The sequence below is a fragment of the Mesoplodon densirostris genome, chromosome 4, assembly GCF_025265405.1.
Source record: "Mesoplodon densirostris isolate mMesDen1 chromosome 4, mMesDen1 primary haplotype, whole genome shotgun sequence".
In the NCBI taxonomy this organism is placed as follows: domain Eukaryota; kingdom Metazoa; phylum Chordata; class Mammalia; order Artiodactyla; family Ziphiidae; genus Mesoplodon; species Mesoplodon densirostris.
In genome coordinates, this window is record NC_082664.1 from 124,748,517 (window position 1) to 124,767,562 (window position 19,046).

At 49.0% G+C, this 19,046-nt stretch overlaps 1 protein-coding gene across 1 annotated transcript in view; it reads right to left on the reverse strand.

Moving 5' to 3' along the window:
• NOX5 (NADPH oxidase 5) overlaps positions 1–19,046 on the reverse strand; it is a 50,046-nt gene that overhangs the window by 10,776 nt on the left and 20,224 nt on the right. Inside the window, 12 exon segments of the mRNA XM_060096111.1 lie at positions 2,482–2,642; positions 6,176–6,277; positions 6,280–6,307; positions 7,973–8,140; positions 9,467–9,645; positions 9,812–9,861; positions 9,863–9,963; positions 11,482–11,716; positions 12,689–12,899; positions 12,945–12,963; positions 17,454–17,486; positions 17,488–17,652. Coding sequence (XP_059952094.1) covers positions 2,482–2,642; positions 6,176–6,277; positions 6,280–6,307; positions 7,973–8,140; positions 9,467–9,645; positions 9,812–9,861; positions 9,863–9,963; positions 11,482–11,716; positions 12,689–12,899; positions 12,945–12,963; positions 17,454–17,486; positions 17,488–17,652 — 1,452 coding nt within the window.

A 19,046-nucleotide genomic window follows, 5' to 3' on the forward strand; every position in this document is an offset into this window, starting at 1 on the left:
CTCAGGCTCAGAGCCTCACTTAGCAGGCAAGAATTTAATTACATTGTTTTTGCTTTCAGAGTTATCTTCTGTTTATGGCACATGATAACTGGTTCTTCATTAAACATGGCAATCTAAAGAGTCCTTTTAAAATACGATTAAGTTGAAAGTAATGTTGGGATGTAAGGAGAAAGATTCAGTAGGAAATATTACCTGTGGGAAGTAAATATGGCAAAAGTTATGAAGGTGCCATGCAGGTGACTGGCTACAGAAACACCACATGGTGTGTGGTCCTTCCTGAATGTGGCCTGCCCTTGAGGCCTTCTCTTCCAACTTCCAAGGACCCACCCACCGTTCCTGGGAAGAAATATCATTGGCTCTCCAGGCCCTAGTCCCAGCTTCCTCAGGCTTACCCAGCCCAGGTCCTCAGCTGCAGCTTCCCACTGTGCCTGAACCCCGTCCTTTGTCCCCACGTACACCAGGCCTTCATCCCCCTGCTGTGGAGTTCCCTTGGGCCTGTAGGGCATCATCTCCACAGAGACATCCTTGTTGGAGGCCACTGCACCTTGTGCCAAGGCTCCAAAGTGGATGGGCTGGGGCTGCAAACCCTGTTTGGTTTCAAAAAAAAACAGTGCTTTATGATTAAAACCACAAGATCAGTATGTGTTAGTTTTTTTAAAGATTCAGAAACTACAGAACTTTAAAGAATAATGTAAAAAAGTACCCTGAATTGGAAGACACAACTTCTCTAAACATTTTCTCTGTCCTTCCAGATCTTTTTCACACACACACACACACACACACACACACACACATACACACACTTTCACATAAATGGAACGTACTGCTTTGTAACTTGCCTTTTCCACTTACTACATCTTGACCAGCTTTACGTGCTAATGCATATACATTCACATAGTCTTTTTTAGGCAACTTACTATTCTATTAGATGGGCGATCAGTAATTTCTTTAACTGCTTCCCTATTGTTGGGCATTTTGGTTATCCTCATTTTCTCATTCTTGTTAACAACCACAATATATTATATAAATTAGCTCTTTCCCTTTATCCTAACTGATTTTCTTCATAGCGTTTATTACCACGTGACACATTTTGTATCTATTTGTGCATTTACTGTCTATCTCCCCCTCCAGAAGGACAGCAGTGCCAATGGCTATTTTGCTTATTGACATATCTCCAGCATCTAAAACAGTACCTGGAAAACAGTAGATCCTGTGCTCAATAAATATTTGCTAAATGAATGAATGAACAAGGTGGTTAATGTACTTCTTGTGTACGTGTCCAATTAGCTTTTTAGGCTAAATCCCTAAAAATGGCATTGCTGGGCCATTGGGTATAGATATTAAAACGCTGACACATATAGCCAGACTGCCCACCAGAAAGATTGTGCCAATTTATTCTCTGGCAGCGGTGCTTAAGACCCCAAGGAAACGCCGCTTTTAGTGTATCTACCCACCAATCTCAGTGTGCCAAGACTTGCCCAGTTTTGAAAATCAGCTTTCTCCTTTGGGAGGTTTCCCCTGATTAACAGGAAAGAACACTCTGCTTGTTTCTAGCTACCTCTCCATTTCCCGGAGCTTTGCTCTTGGCACTGTTCTAGAAGGTCCCTCTGGTCTGACCAGGCAGGATTCCACATGGTTTTCTCCCCTGGACTTTAAATTCCACAGGGGCAAGGCAGGGCTGGGCCAGGCCTGGGGGCTTTCTTCCTTTGACCTTCAACAGGGTTTCCACATATTAACCTGTCTCCCGGCTTAGTGGTACAGCCTACTAAGTGTTCAGGAATCCTCAGCCTCCTACATCTATCCCTGCTTCCTCAGGTGCTGCTCTGATCTCTCTGTATTCCTCCCAAACCTCCCAGAACCTGTATTCACTCCAGGCACTGGCAGATTGTCAATTTTGTGCAGTTCATCAGGGCTCAAAAGATAACAATGCTGATGGTGATGGTGATGATGATGGTGATAGTGATGGTGACGGCGATGATGATGATGATGTGATGATGGTAATATGGTGGCGGTGATGATGGTGATGGTGATAATGAATGATCCCTCTGGACCACGTTGCTCAGTTCACTCAATACTTGACATGCATTCATTCCATTGGTCCTTAGAAGAATCACGTGTAAAAGGAAAGTCAACGGTGGGAAGCACGTCCAGTTTGTAGATGAACAACTCGAGGCTCAGCAAGGCTAAAAGATGTGCCCAAGGCCATACAGTTAGAAAGCGTTAGAGAGCAGAGAGGTGGGGGTGGGTTTTTCTCATCTCAATTTCTCCGTCTTTGCATTGTCCCCTTCTTTCTAACAGAGCACACTGGAGGGGGGAGGATCTGGCGTGGTCAGGCTTCGAGGAGGCTCTTGGACCACACAGTCTGTAGTCGCCTCGCCCTGTGTGCCACCATCCAGCCGGTGTACACGACAGCTGCTCAGTGGTTGCCAACTAAGAAGGCAACTTGGTCCCCATGGGTTTGTCACCATGGTGGAGACTTACTTCCCTGCAGTCACTTCCCTGCGGCTTCCTCTGACTCCTTCTCATCTTCAAACTCCTTGAGAGCCTCTCGGAACCACAGCCCACTGGGTCTGATTTCTTGAAGGACTCATACAGCCTGTTTGTCCACTGGCCCTGGGACTGGGTATGTAGCCAGATGGTGTCTGAGCAAGAGACAGGGAGGGAGAAAAGGGTTCAGCACTGTTCTCCAGCAGGGACAGGCCCGTCTCACTTGGAGGGATTGGGACTGCGCGTCTGCCCCTTAAGTCCTCCTTTGAATGTCCTTCCTCAGGCCCAAACTAGCAGCCACAGTCATGGGACTTGGAGAGCCGAGCTCTCTGTGCAGACCTGGCAATCTTGCTCAGTGAGGTCAACCTAAGGGTTCAGTCTCCTTTGCCAAGGCAGGGGTCAGAGTGGACCTGAGCACACTGGGAGCTCCCTAGGGGTGAGGGCCAGGCCTCCTCCATCAAGCCAGGGTCTCACCAAGGTGGGGACCCTCTCCCTCCCACATTCAACCGGGTGCCTGACAACGGCTCTGCACACAGTAGGTGCTCAATCAATGGTGGGAACAACAGCTTGCACTGCCCTCAGTGTCTGGGACGCAGGGGCTGCTTACTAAGGTTCTCTGTTGAGTGGATGACTGATGGAAAAGCCTGTGGGGGCTATCCCTCTGTTGAGGGGTACCAGAAAGAACCCACATGAGAGTAAGGAGGCCCCTAAGAGATCTCCTGGTCTGGGGTTCTCATCCTTTTTCTTTTATTTTAAACCATGGACTCTTTTGGCAGTTGTATGAAGGAAATGGATAGACTCCTTCTCAGAATATGGTTTTTAAATACATTGAATAACATATGTAGAAATTACAAATGAAACCAATTATAATGAGACAGTTATCAAAATATATTTTTTAAAATTTTGATTTAAGAATACATGTGCATTTTTGTTAATACATGAAATAACGAGATGCAGCAGGAGTCACATGGCCACTGGAAACGTGAATTGGCAATGAGCATGAATGATAACCCAAAGTATGGACAGCAACCGTAATGTGATATGAAGAAGAATCCATGGTTTTCATTTTGAAAAAGGCACACGGATTGGTAATGCTACTATGGTTTGTTACCTGCATTCACACCTGAAGAAAATGCTAAATTTTAGTTAGCTGTTAGTGAAAACAAAGATGTCACATTTTTCTGTCCACCTAAGTTCCTGAATGAACTGGTTGGACCCTGTGTTTACAGAGAGGTGAGGCATGCTCTCCCAGCTTTGTGAGGAGGGGACTGAAAAGTCACGTGCTTGGATCCCTACTCCCACGCTCCTTCCTGGAGCTTCCTCACCCTTCAGAGTGCAAAGAGGCAGGAGGGCTGGGCTATGCCCTGTTGCACAGATGCACGCTGAACTGCCTCACACAGTGACTCATATGGAGAAGGCCTCTTAAATGTCAGCTGAATTCAATCAGCCACACCTGCCAGCCTGAGTCCCACTCCTTATTCTGTAAGCCAGCTCTGCAAACAAAGTTGGAGGATTTACCAGCCCCCGTATAGACTCACTCAGCTCACTGCAGGGGACTCAGGCCCAAGATGTGGGCAGATTCCAAGCTGAGACCCTGAAGAAACCCCTTCAAGAACTGGTCAAATAAATAACACATCTGTAAAATAAACATGGTCATTATAATATTAGTATTGATACACTGGAATAGTATGCAGCCATAAAAAGGAAAAGTTCTTCTTTTAAAAGAACTGACATGCAAAGATTTTCATGACATACTATTCACGGAGAAAAAGTGGGCTTCAAGACAGTGTGAACAGTGATCCCTTGCATGCAGAATTACCTCTACTTCTGATTATCCATGGAGATGTATCGAGATCTGGAAGGCAATGGTTTTTTTTTTTTTCCTTTTAAAATTTTATTGGAGTATAGTTGCTTTACAATGTTGTGTTAGTTTCTACCGTACAGAAAAGTGAATCACTATACATATACGTATATCCCTCTTTTTTGGATTTCCTTCCCATTTTGTTCACCACAGAGCATTGAGTAGAGTTCCCTGTGCTATACAGTAGGTTCTCATTATGGAATCTATTTTATACATAGTATCAAGAGTGTATATATGTTGGGCTTCCATGGTGGCGCAGTGGTTGAGAGTCCGCCTGCCGATGCAGGGGACACTGGTTCATGCCCCGGTCCCGGAGGATCCCACATGCCGCGGAGCGGCTGGGCCCGCGAGCCGTGGCCGCGGAGCCTGTGTGTCCGGAGCCTGTGCTCCGCAACGGGAGAGGCCACAGCAGTGAGAGGCCCGCATACAGCAAAAAAAAAAAAAAAAAAAAAAGAGTGTATATATGTCAATCCCAATCTCCCAATTCACCCCATCGCCCCTTTCCCCCTTGGGACAATGGATTTCTTTGGGTGGAATTACTTGAGGGATTTTAATTTTCTTCGGGACATGTTTCTATACTGTCTGAATTTTCTGGAAGCATATCTGTTCTTTACAAAACAGCAAAGGAAAGAAAAATAGGAAGAAGATAACCCACCCTCTCTAACCCACACCCTCACCCCATTGTACATCCAGGCCACCACTCACATGATTCCAGGGCGGGTGTTGTGCAGCTTCGGGTGGGGAACCCTGGACTTGGGTCTGCGCCCTGAGCTGAGGGAGATGGGCCAGGGGGTGGGAGGCATCCTGAGTGAAGCTACAGCTTTTAATGGGGGTGGGTCAGAGAACCCTGGCAACCAGAAGCCTTTACTCCTCATGAAGCCGAGCAAGGGTCTCGCTGTAACAGGCCATGCAAGACCTCCTCTGTCAGAAGCACCGCTTGAGGTGGGAGGGCCAATGCCCGGCCAGGAGGTCAGAGGTCCAGCTTGTGGCCCAACCAACAACTCAGGACCAGAAGGCAGGCCCACACATGGTTGCGAGTCAGAGGACAGCTGGGCAAAGGGAGGGTCAGCTGAGCAGTTCTATGGGTGCTGGGTATCCAGAGGGAATAGGGGTGGTCCAGGGATAGGTGAGAAGGGTGCCAGGGCTTCTGCTGTCTTGGCACCCCACAGGGCTCATGCCCACATGGAGTGTGGAAGCCTGGCTTCCTGTCACAGTCCCGTTGGAAACGACCTGGTCCCCTCTCCTCTGAGCCACTGTTCCTCCACGTAAGACCCCTGCGGGCTCCCAACCACCTGCGCCATCCTGCGTTCCACTCTGTGTTCAAAGTCTTTCACAGTCCCACCCTGGTTCTCGTCGACTTTGTCAGCCACTGCTGTCTGCCTTTGGTCCCTTCTCTGACCCTCTCTCCCGCTCCCACTGCCCCTACTTCCTTCCTCCCTACTCCACCCAACCCTCAGCCCAAACTACATCAGACCCTCCTACGTTTCCACGTTTTCATGCTTCTCCCTCCGCCTCCACCCCCTCGTCCTTCCCTACCTAGGAAACTCCTATGAACCCTTCAAAGTTCAGCTGAAATGCCACCCTGCCCACTTCCCCCACCAGGCCAGGCCCTCCCCTGTGACCCTCACGGCAGCCGGTACAGCCCCAAACACCCCATTCGGTCAGCTTCCGCACGTCTGCCTGTGTGTTCCAGAGGGAGCTTTGGGAGGTCGACTTTGTGTGTCTGGTCTTGTTCACCTCTGTGTTCCTGGTTCCCAGCCTTGCCTGGCACTCGGCAAGGAGTCAGTAATACCTGCTGAGTGACCGGTGGGGCTGCCGCAGGCCTACCTCTCTGCTCGGGAGTGCTGCTGATGGTGGAGGGGTACCACTCATGGTGCGCGATGGTGGGGATGTTCAGATACAAGTAGTCACCAGGCCTGTAGTGGAAGGAGGGGGCTTCTTGATGAGGAGATGAGTGACCTGGGGAGAGAAGAAAGAGACCAGGGTCATCTGTGCAGGCCCAGAGCTGCCGGGGGCCCCAAGGCCAGAGGATGGAGGCTGGGCCGTCTTTCTCCACCATAAGCCAGGCTGGCCCCAGACATGGGACTCTTCTGTGCCTGTGAGTGGGGTCTCGCCCCTGCAGCACATCTGCCAACCAGGGGGTGGGCAGTGATCAGAGAAGGGAAGTCAGGCTGTGTCTGAAGTGGGGCTCATGGTGTGATCCCACTTCTTGTGGTGTAAATACTGCTTCTCAGTGGCCCTCCCCCTCTGTGAAGCCCCTGACTGCTCCAGCCCCTTTCTTGGAACTTCTGTGGTACTTGGGTGGTATTCCAACCGTGAACGGGCATCTCCCCAGGATATAATTGCCTCCTGGATAGTAGCTTTGGTTTATTGAGCACTTACTGGGTGCCAGAGCTGTGTGGAGCTCTTCTAGTGCTATCTCTAGTCCTCACAGAGACTCTCTGAGATGAATGTCATTCTTTCTCTACTTTACGCAGGAGAGGCTGAGGCTCAGAGAAGTTAAATGACTTGCTCAAGGCCACCAGCTAAGAAACCACGGGATTTGAATCCAACCACTCTGTCTGATGTCGGGGTCTAGACAGTAACGTCGGCCTCTTAGTCAGCTTCCGTGTCCTCACTCTCAAGCTGTCCAGAGTCAAACCCACCCAGAACTGCCTTCCTTTTCTCCAAAAATGGCCCCAGTTACTCAGGCAGCTGCAAGACAGCCTAGAGGCCTTCCCCACCTCAGCCGCAAATGCAGCCAGTTACCTCTTGAGTCTTTCTGTGACATGCCCCCTCCCCACCCAGTTCAAGGTCAAGGCTTTTGTGAGCTCTCATCTACATGTATGCAACAGCCTCCCCAGTGGTCCCCTCCAAGCCATCTTCTACAGAGAGAGTAAAGAAATGCAGCTGGAGTATAAAGCAGCTCAATACCACCGCCCGCCCGTCCCCCACCCTGCTCAAGGGTTCCCCGTGGCCTGCAGAGTGAGGCCACTCACCCTTAGGCCCTGCCCACCCCTCCAGCTTCTCCCTGGCACCTTGGCTCCAGCTGTGCCAAATTACTTGTAGTCCCCCAAGCACAGTATGCTCTTTCATAACTCTGTGCCTTTGCCCATGCTGTTCCTTACCCAAGCAAACCCTTCCCTGTCTTGTCTATCCAACAAACTCCTATTCATCTTTCAAAACCCTGAAAAGGAAGCTCCCCTCTCATTCTGAAGATTCTCTGATCTCTAAAAGACAGAGTTTTAACACCTCCTGGGATTCTTCTTCTCTTACCAACACAGCCCTGCACTGTAATGGAAGGGCTGACTCTCCTAATAGCCTGTGTGCCCGTGGAGAGTGGGACAGTGCCTGAGCCTTCTCTGCATCTCTGTCACCTAGTGCAGGGCCTGCCAACTTGTAGACACTAATATATACTTACTGAAGGTATTCTGTGCACACTGGCCTTTAGTGGTACCCTGCCTACCTGTCATTCCCCTTCCAGAAGTGTCACTCCCGGAGGGCTGGATCGAGTCTTGCACTTTGCTTATCTTCTCCACCGTGATGGGGTGCCCCATTTCCTTGGGGGCGGGGGTCTAACAGAGTACTCAGCTGCTGCACCCCACCACCTGTGACTCCCCTTGGCTCATCAGGCCCCCTTTGAACCTTGGAAGGGAGGAGATTGACTTCCATGATGCACGGGGCCTCCATGAGGGATGCGGCCAGGCTGACGGCCTTCTCCAGGAAGAACAAGGTGCCAGGGACCAGCAGCCACTTCCAGAAGTTGGGCCCATGCAGACATGGGAGGTAGGACAGGTGGGTCCAACAGAACACCTGTGGGGGTGGGGAGTAAGTTGCCAGAGTCAAGGCCTGGGGGTGGAACAGAGCCAAGGTTCACGGCCATCCTTAAAGCCAGGACTGTGCCCAGAGCCTTGGCCACACACAGCCTCTCCTGGGAACAGGCTTGGGTAGGAGATTGGGGGTGGGAAGCTTCGTTGCCTCTCTGTTCTGGGGGCTTGGTCCAGAAAGTCTGTAAGGGAAGATTCTTGGCGCTACTGGCAAACATCTGGAACATCTGCCTGGGGGTCTTCTGGGCAGAGTGAACTGCCCCCTCTGATGGGCTCATGAGCATCAGTGTCTCAGCCCACTGACCCTTTCTCAGCGGGAAGGACGGAAAGACAGCAATGGTGTTCTGGGAGTGGAGGAGAAAGAGTAAAGCCCTGAGGTTTTTTTTTTTTTTTTTTGCGGTACACGGGCCTCTCACTGTTGTGGCCTCTCCTGTTGCGGAGCACAGGCTCCGGATGCGCAGGCTCAGCGGCCATGCCTCACGGGCCCAGCCACTCCATGGCACGTGGGATCTTCCCAGACCGGAGCACGAACCCGTGTCCCCTGTATCGGCAGGCGGACCCCCAACCACTGCGCCACCAGGGAAGCCCAGCCCTGAGTTTTAATACCTGCTCTGCTACTAGCTGTGGGACCTTGGCCTCGTAAGTTACTTTTCTGAGAGTCAGATTCCTCATGGGTCAAATGAGGATGCTGATTCTGACTTCAAAGGATCATTGCTGGCCCCAAGTAGGTGCTGTGTATATATATAATATATATATATATTTCTGATGTGACCAGATCAGTCCAAGGGACAGTTCGGGTCTCCCAACCAAATCCTCTGTGACCTCTTGTATCTCGAGGAGGCTAGAGAGAGGAAAGCAAAGCTAGACCTAATACTTTTGGACTGACCATGTGGCAGGTGTGTGTAGTTATTGGCTTCACATGTATTATCTCATTTAATTCCTAAAATATTAATAACTTCAAAGGTAGAGAATTATAGCTCCGTTTTACAGATGAGGACAATGAGTGACCCGTAAGTAGTGGGGTGGGGATTAGAATCCCGAAAGCCGGTGTTCCTTCCCCTCCCTGTGCCCAGTTTAATCCAATTAGAGCAAGGGGATAAGCCAGCAAAAAAGCCAGAAGAATCTTCTAGAGCAGAACATTTTCACTCAGCAGACATAAACTACAGCCCAATGGCAGAACCCCAAATCACATGTCCATAGTATGCAGACCGCCTGGAGCTTCCTGGGCTCTGGAGTAATTTAGAGGGAACGCAGCATGAAATGAAGTTGGGAGCCCAGGATGGGACAGGCAAAGGGGTAAGGGCTGGGGCACCTCACAGTGGCCGCTCCTGCGGACACAGGAGCTGGAGCAGGCGGACATGAGAAGCAGCAGTAGCAGCAGGGCCACACCAGTCAGGGAGGCCGAGCCGTGGACCTAGCCAATGCCAGGTCTCGTGGTGAGCAGCAGTTCCCAAAACTGGAAGGGGCTGGCCTTGGACTGAGCCCGGAGTGCTGGAGACGAGCACAAGACAAGCTCTGCCCACTGCACTTTCCCTGTGGGGTTCCCACCCCTCCCCCTTCTCTGCCCATCAGGCTGGCAGGACACACAGGGGCAGGATAACCGAGTGGTTTGTGGAAAGCCCAGGTGCCCCCCCCCACCCAGCCTCAGGCTACTCACCGAAGTTCACCACATGGGCCACGGTGTGGACGAGGGAGAGCCCGACCACCATAGCCCATAAGCTGGTGGAACTGGAGGTTGTGGTGCAGCAGCAGGACCTGAGCCAGCCACGTGGCCTGCAGTCACGTGAGGCAGTGCCTAAGCATCAGCACCTGGCTGGGCAAAGCGGTAGAGAGCCCCACCTGGCTCGCTCTCCACCCTGTCCTCTGCTCCCCAGCGGCTGTTTCCCTACCCTGAGCCTGTTGTGCTTCCTAAACGGGGCCCTGTCACCACCTCCCCTGCCCCCAAGCCTCCGCTGCTCCCCTAAGTCCAAAGCTAGGGGTCTGCAAAGTATGATCTCCAGAATTGGCGAAGAAAAAATGTTACAGAATGTCTGCTAGTATCACTTTTATCTCAACACGTGGGAAGCACATAAGCTTTTACTAATATTTAGTATCTGTGTAGACATGGTGCCCTTATTTAGTCATATGTCAGACTGGCACCATGTCACATGTGGTTCTCGAGATGTCCTGGGGGCAGATGGGGCTTTTTAAGGGGTTTATGATGAAGGTCCCCTCACTTGCTCGTTTACTTCAATGTATTTATGCATGCCCTGATACGTGGATTTGCAGATTACACTAACTGCTTTTAACTTAAGTAAGCTAACCATCCCTCAACAGGGACAAGTAGCTTAAAAAGATTCCCTACAGAGAAAATGCAGACTGAAAATAGTGTTAATAAGGCAAGAGCAAATGACCACAAAAATGAGTCACATGTCTCCCACCCCTGGTGTGAATTCTTTGTAGCCAGTTATGAGGTTATAAATAAAACCCACTCTAATAAGAAGCTGATATTGTCAGGAGGAGTATTTGGACTAGAGATGTACATCCCTGATCATTAAGAATGAACCTTGGGACTTCCTTGGCGGTCTAGTGGTTAAGACTTCGCCTTCCAATGCAAGGGGTGAGGGTTCGATCCCTGGTCGGGGAGCTAAGAACCCACATGCCTCGCGGCCAAAAAACCAAAACATAAAACAGAAGCAATCTTGTAAAAAATTCAGTAAAGACTTTAAAAAATGGTCCACATCAAGAAAATCTTAAAAAAAGAAAGAAAAGGATGAAGCTTGCCTTATAGTTATATTGTGCCATAAACCTATTGGCTAATGATAATAGGGCATGCATATAATTATAAGTAAGTGAGCATATACTGGGTAATTGGGAGGGGGTTTTGTATTCTGTTTATTTTTGTTGTGTTTTATTCGTTCCAGTTGCTGAAGTGTGTCATCAAATACACTTGGAGACCTCAGTCTCTGGTCCCCAGGATCACATTCTGGCATTCAAGTCCTCTGGAAGTATTCTCTTTCTGGTTGGAGCTCTGCACAGGAGCCAGCCCACCTCCTCTGGGTCCACCATAGGGTTATTGTGAGGATCAGATGGAAAGTGCTTAGCACTGTGACTTGTACATAGTAGCACACAAAAGTGCCAGCTATGTCATTTACCTGCTGTGTGACTATGGACAGTTCAGTGCCCCCTCTGAGCCTTAGTCCCCACCACTGAGTGTTGGCCCAGTTGAGTTCTAAGGTGCCATCCTACCCTGACACTGCAGGTGTCCACATGTGGGTCATTTTGTCTAAGAGGAGCCTACATCAGTCCCACTACCCGCTTCCCTGCATTGTGCCCGCAGAAACCTACCGCGATGAAGCTGCAGTCAAAGTTGAGGCATTGGCCACAGTCCTTAACCACCATGACACTGGCGCTGAGGGCCCGGTGCGCACTAGCTGCCAGGGCAAAGAGCAGCACGTGGAGGCCCACGTAGGCGGCCAGGCAGGGCAGGTGGCTGTCGTGGTTGTGCCAGTAGGCAGAGGTCAGCTGGCGAGGACGGTGTCGGGGCAGCCCGGCGGCGCAAGGAGTCAGCCAGTGGGCAGCACTGTGAGAGAGAGTTCCACTCAGAAGGCCGCGGTGTGGCGGGGACCACCAGAGTCTGAACCTAAAGATCCCATTCCCTCTTCAGCCCACTAACCCTCGGGGAGCCTCGTGGCAAACAGGCCGGCTTTCTTTTACACCAGGAAACAGAGAGGTCAAGTGACTTGCTTATAGTCACACAGCTAGGTGGAACTGGGATGAATCTCTGGTCTTTCGGATGCCATACGCACGACTTTTTTTTTTTTAACTACCTCTCCTTACTTCCCAACTGGGGGCGGGGCAGGGGAGGTAATCGAAAAGGATGGAAGAATCTGAGACATTTTGTGATAACCCACAAGAAAGTTAATACACAAAAAGAATGAACTACAAAACTGGCACTATTTGGAGCTTGGAGTCAGACAAACGTGGGTCTGTTGTTACACCCTTTTTATATTATTTTCTCCACAGCGCTTATCAAATTTGTACTTATCTAGTTTATGTACTTGTTTATTGGTATCATTTACCTGTCCCTCAGTCTGGAACTAGCCCCAGCAGAGCTTTGCCATTACTGAGAACAAGGCTTGGTACACAGTAGCTGCTCAACCAAGTTGAATAAATAACTGTCTTTGCTAACTATCTGTGTGATCCTAGGCATGTTACCTCAGGTGAAGTAACTTTAATGTCCTTTTGGAACTTCATTCCTTTTGTAACTTTAATTTCCTTTTCCATGCTATGCACTGGTATATTTGTAAAAATGCCCAGCACTTAATATTGTGAGTTGATTCTAAAGAAACACTGTAGAAAATGGACACATGACAACAGCTGCCCTGCACTACAGACCTTTGTCCCCAAGAGAAAGCAGGTAGAGGGGAGGGGCTGGGCGTGGCTTATCTGGGGCGGGGCCGACCTGAGGGCTCCTCCGTGTGTTCAGGCCACACTTCACACCTGGTGTCTAATCCCAGCACTGGCAGTGCCCCTGCGCGAGACAGGGCAGTACCTGATGGTCAGGTTCTCCATAACCCCGGGGAAGCGCTGCAGCTGGTCTCGAAGCTCATTGAAGGTGATGGCGCCCCTGCAGTCCTTGTCCGCCAGCTTGAAGAGCGCCAGCGTCAGCTGGTCCAGCTTCTCCTCGGGCAGCGAGATGGCGCTGTCACGCACGCACGACTGCAGTGCGATGCGCAGCTCGTCCACGTTGATGGAGCCGCTCCCTGGCCCAAGTGAGGATGAAGCCGAGTGGGGGCCTGCCCCCAGACCTCGCTCTGTACTTGCAGACTCGCCCTGTCTTGCACAACCATTGCATCAGTGGTTCGTTCATCTTCATCTTTCTGCCAACCAACTCTCTTTAGGAGCATAGACCAGGCAATCGAAGGACATATGGCACCTTCCGCTCACAAACCTTCCATGGCTCCCTACTGCCGAGCTCAACAGAGGTGAACATTTCCCCAAGCATGGAGAATCTTTGGATTCAGTGCATGCCTTCCTCCAGAATCTGCAGCCTCCTCTCTAAGTACCACTCAACTTCCAAGATCATCTGCCCAGAAGATACACTTGCTTACTTAATCTATAAGGAGCTACGTGCCCAGAGCTTCAATTATCCAGAGGCGAACTGTATATGAGGTGGTGGTGAAGAAGTTCCCTGTTGTTCCCCGACTTGTAGCAAAATTTGCTCATCCATGTTGTCCTGAGAGGCTGCAGCTGGGCCCTCAAGTCCAGCCTTGTGGCCTTATGTGAACATGAGTGGCTAAGAGTGATGTGAAAAGGAAGCCAGAAGTACTGTCGACCCTCCGAAAGGTTGCGTTCTGCATCCGGGGATACCACCTGCGGTTGATTGAATCGGTGGATGTGGAACACACGGATACTGAGGGCCGACTGTATGACTCCCTTTTATCTAAGGGACTTGAGCATACACGGATTTTGGTATCCACTGGGGTCCTAGAACCAATCAGAGAAACTACTGTACCAACAGAGATGGAATCTGGGGCACTTTTTTTTCCTGTATATATTTTCATTCTTCATGAGCAGTAGGACTCGTGATTAGTGATTTCTTGGCCTGTTTTGGATATAGACACACCTGAGGTAGCAACATGCTTCTGCCCCTTACTGTGTGATGGTGGGCTATAAGTCCCTTAGAGTATTGCACCTTACTTTGCTCATCTCTAAAATGGGGCTAATTATTCCTCCCTTTCAGAATTGGTTCAAGGATAATAGATAATTAATTATAAAGCACTTAATGCGGTATATGGAAGACGGTAGTTGCATATAAATGAAAAGTCTTATTGGTATTGTGATCATCACTTGGGCCAAAGTCAAAGTCTGTAATCACGTACAGAGTCTAATATGCCACTCTCCAGCCACACCTCCCTTCAGTTTTCCTAGTCAAGAGCCAGCATGAAGCATACTTTAAAGAAAACCTTAGCAAAGCTCTGCCAAGAAACTCATGCACCCTGGGCCAACTTGCTTCCTATTGCACTCTTCAGGGTCCGTGTAGCCCCCAGGAGTGGTCTGAGACTTAGCCCATTTGAAATGACCTATGGGAGGCCTTTTCTTACTACTGACATTCTACTGGATGAGGACATGAACCAGGCCCTGAGATATATTATTAATCTAGGACAAGTTCAGAAGGTAATCCAGGACTATGCCCACAAGACGCTGCCAGCTCCCACTAAAAATACAGAGGAAGGAGCAGTTCCTTCACAAATAAACCCCGGGGATCAAGTTCTTCTTCAAACCTGGAAAGAGGGGGTCCCCCCAAGACCAACTATTGCACAGGATGGGTTGAACCCTTTGCCACCCAATTGGAAAGGGCTATGGAAGTCTTTAAGTCCCTTTTAAAAGAAATACTTCCTCGGTTTGGACTTCCAAAGTCCCTGCAGAGTGATAACAGGCCTTCTTTTTATAGCCAAAATCACACAGGGGTTCACAACAGCCTGTGGGCGCTCTGACCACATCCAGAGCGCCCATCCCTCCCCGCCCCCTTCACACCCTCTCACCCATTCAGCTTTATACTCTCCTTAGCCAATTTCAAATCCAGGGTTCTCCTTCACAATTATTGTTGTGCACATTTTTATTCCTTATCCCTCTGTCCTTCTATTGCACTGACCCTAAAAATATCTCATCCCTAGGTGAATCCAAGTACCTGTTTTCTCCTTTCCTGCACCAGGGCAGCTAAGTGAACATTGCTGAAGAAAAGCACCCAAGAGAGCAGGAAGGGTCTGATCCCAGCCATGGCAAGGCCTTCAACTTGCCCGCAGTCATCTCATGCTTCTCTAGCAAGGTCACGGTCCCGCTGTCTGCCGAGACCACTTCTCACCTCCATGCCCATCTAGTCCCTGCCTGGCTCTCAGAGAAAACTGGAACCCCTGGAAGCGAGTGCCCTCTAGTTCCTGCCTTGAAACTACAAACCTCCTCTCACCTGCTGTCTTCTTCCCCACCTCTGTCTGCAAGGAGGAGGTGAGTGTGCTGCTTCCTCCTGTCACAGGCCAACCTCTCCATCTGAGGTTGTTGATAAGCCCCAGGTGTGGGCCAAGCTTGGTGGTCAGAAAGCAGTCAGTGAAGAGGGTCCCATGGAGATTGGGGTGGGGTCTGAGGAAGATGCTCAGGAAGCAGGGTCAGTCAACTGCCCATGTAGTGGTGGTGGTGTGGGTCAACTTGGGAAGTGGGTTCCAAGAATGAGGTCTGGCTAGACTGTCAGGCAGGAATGGGAGATAGAGAAACCCCATAGGCCAGAGGGCCTTGCCCAGGAGCAAATCTGCAGCTGGGTTGAGTTTTCAGGATGCATATCCAGCCCTGTGACTCCCCTGCTCAATGCTCTTCAATGGATCCCCATTGCTCGTTGTACTGAGACTCCAAACCATGGCCCCTGGGGCCTGCCCCGTCTGGCCTCACCAACTACCCCAGTCTCACTGGGTGCCTTTTTCCCACTTCAGCCTCCCTTCCTTTGATGATTCTGGGTCTTTAGACACCCTTTAAGCCACAAAGTTGCCGAAGAATGAAGGTCATTGCAGTGTCACTTACAATGCCAAAAAACGGAGGGGGGAACAATGAAATTCTCCCTTTTGGAAATGGGGTTTGAGTAAATAGTAATAAATAATAGCTGACACCTGTAAACATGGTACCCCAAACTAGGCACTTTACTGAGTTTACATAAGTTAACTAATTTAATCCTCCTAGCAACCTCACGAGTATGTGCTATTATTATGGTCATTATTTTTATGTGACACGTGAAGAAATTAAAGCAGGGAGAAGTTAAGTAACTTGCCCAGGGTCACATGATTAATAACTGGTGGAGCTGAGATTTGAACCTGGGTAACCTGGCCTCAGAATCAGAGACCTTAGAGTATATACTAGATGATTCTATTTATTTGAAATTCTAGAAATGGTATGGTCATAGAAAGTGGTGGAGTGGGAGACATTGATAGCAAAAGGGGAGGGAACATTTCAGGCTAATAAATATGTTTTCTTTCTTGATTGCAGTGGTTGTGGTTTATACAGATGTATGAATTTGTCAAAGCTCATTGAACTCAACTCAAAATATTGTATTAAATATTTCAACAAAGTTAATTTTACAAAAAAAAAAAGAAAAGAATCAGAGATCTTAACTATTAGGCTGTGCTGCATGGAACATAGGACACAGACATACAGTGGAATATGATGCAGCCACTACAGATGAGGCTATAACAACATTGAGTTACCACTTCACACCCATTGGGATGGCTATTATCAAAAAAACAGAAAATAACAAGTGTTGGAGAAATTGGAACCCTTATGCATTGCTGGTGTGAATGTAAAATGGCATAACCACTGTAGAAAAAGAGTATGGCAGTTCCTCAATAAAAAGAATTACCCTATGATCCAGTAATTCCACTTCTGGGTATATGCCCAAAAGAATTGAAAGCAGGGTCTTGAAGAGATATTTGTACACCCATATTTATAGCAGCATTATTCATAATAGCCAAGAGATGGAAGCAACCCAAGTGTCCACTGAAAAATGAATGGATAAACAAAATGTGTTATATACATACAATGGATAATATTCAGTCTTAAAAAAGAATGAAAGCCTGTCATATGGTACAACATGGGTGAAACTTGAGCACATTATGCTAAGTGAAATAAGCTAGTTACAAAAGGACAACTATTATATAATTTCACTTATATAATTTACCTACAGTAGTCAAATTCTTGGAGGAGGGGGAATAGGGAGTTATGATTAGTTGGTACAGTGTCAGTTTGGAAGAATGAAAAAGTTCTGGAGATGGATAGTGGTGATGGTTGCCCAACAATGTGAATTTACTTGATGCTTCTGAACTATACACTTAAAAATTGGTTAAAGTGGTAAATTTAATATTATGTATATTTTACTACAATAAAAATGATATTATAAAGCAATAGTCTTACATGAACAATTGTTTATATTGTTTAGTGAAAAAAAGCAGTGTGTATAGTATAATCCCATTTTGTTTTTTTAAAAAAAGTGGATAGTGAGTGTATGTTATCAGAAGAGAGTATAGAAAAATGTTATGGGTGATTTTTGTCATAGTGGGCTATTATGATGATTATTAAAAAGCAATAAAACAATTTCTTTTTTTAAACATACAAAAGAACAAAGGAAAGTTCTGGCTTCTGCTGAGTTGAATCAAGGGCATTTGTCTCCCTGCCAGGGACCCACCTTCTCCCCCAACAAAAGGGAAGCAGAGACCAGAGACAGGGCAGGGAACCCACAGTGAGACAGAGAGAGAGAGCTGTCAGCCTCACCTGGAGAAAACAGCCCCATGCTGGGCAATCACTGAGATAGGCCGATTCCCTTTGTCCCCCCTACTGAGTCCTGCCCCCCACCTCACAAAGGGCCTTTACCGTCAACATGCCGTGGATGAGCAGGGTCCACACCTCCTGCAGCTCCTGAAACGTGATGGTGCCACTTCCATCCGAGTCAAACAGAATGAAGAATCTCTTGGCAAAGAAGGACTGTGACCAGAAGGGGGCGGGAGACGGGCACAAGTATGGCCACAGGGCCCAGGCTTTGAATTCATTCACTGCATCTGCGTGTGTGTGTGTACACACTGTGGGGTGGTGGGAATCAGGGAGGACCCAGGTGCCTGAACACAGTGTGTGATCTGCCCACGAGGCCACACCAGGGGACAGTGTCCATGGCCCATCTGGCCAGCTGAGAGCAAGTTCGGGGTCTGGTGAGAGAACTGTTCAGCTGTAGAGAGGATGGGCTTCTGTCTGGGCCTCTGGCCCCCTTCTGGCCCCTGGGCCTGGTAATTTGCATAGGCTCTCCGTCCCCACAGTCCATCGCCCCCATCAGCCTTGCAGTCCAGACCTCTGGTGGCCCCTTACTCAACATGGGAAAAGGGTCAGATCGAGGGTCCCTCAAAGGCTCCTCCCAGGTCCTGTCTCATTCCCCTTGGGGTCACCCCAAGGGATAGTGAAGCCAGGAAGGACTTAGAAAATAGATGCCACTTGAGTACCTGTGTCTTTGCCTTTACCTGTTGTTTGGGCTGCCTACAGCCTACATTTAAGTGTTCTTAACGTAGACTTGTTCTGAACAGCACCTGTTCTCAATTGCCGATTTACTCACTCCATTCATCATTCATCCATTCATTCATTCAACAATCATGTCTGTGCAGCCTCTGTTTTCCAGGTCTGTGTTAGGCACTGGAAACACAGAAATTAAGAAAACAGGCTGGGTCAGTGTCACAGATATGCCAGGCCTGGAGGCTCCCCTTGAGGCAGGGAGAGGAGCCTAAGGGCTTTGGTGTCTGACCTCAGTTCAGAAGCAGGAAGTCTACTGTAGGCAGTCCAGCCCCGCCTTGGCTTCACTCTTTTTCCCCTCGGTCCCTCGAGTAAGGCCTTTATCACTCTCTACCATCCCAAATGGCTTTATCTTAAGATATTTCACAGCCCCTGTTAGGCAGAAGATCTTTCTTTCCTTCCCCATATTAACTATGAAAGGAGGCAGAGCATTTAGAGTTCTAAGTAGTATCTCCGTTACCAGCAAATGAGGGGCTCTCCCATCAAAACAGGGGCATTCAAGTGCTCATTGGCTTGCACCCATCGAGGACACAGGCCACCATGAGATGCCAGCCCAGAGGACACCTGGGGCGAGACTCACTCCTTCCGCCTCTCTGCTAACGTCTCCGCTGTTTGTCGGGCATGCAGGCTGTTATGGGGATGGGCAGAGGACCTATGAAACCAAGAGAGAGGACTGGGGATGGCGTGGCCGTGCAAATGGGCCTTTAATGGATACAAATCATGGAAAAGTTTATTTTGTGGCAGGAGGCTTAAGTCATAGCATCACCTTTGCCCGTGAGGCTAGCAGTAACTGTGAGGGCAATAATGTTTCTTAAGATTTGACA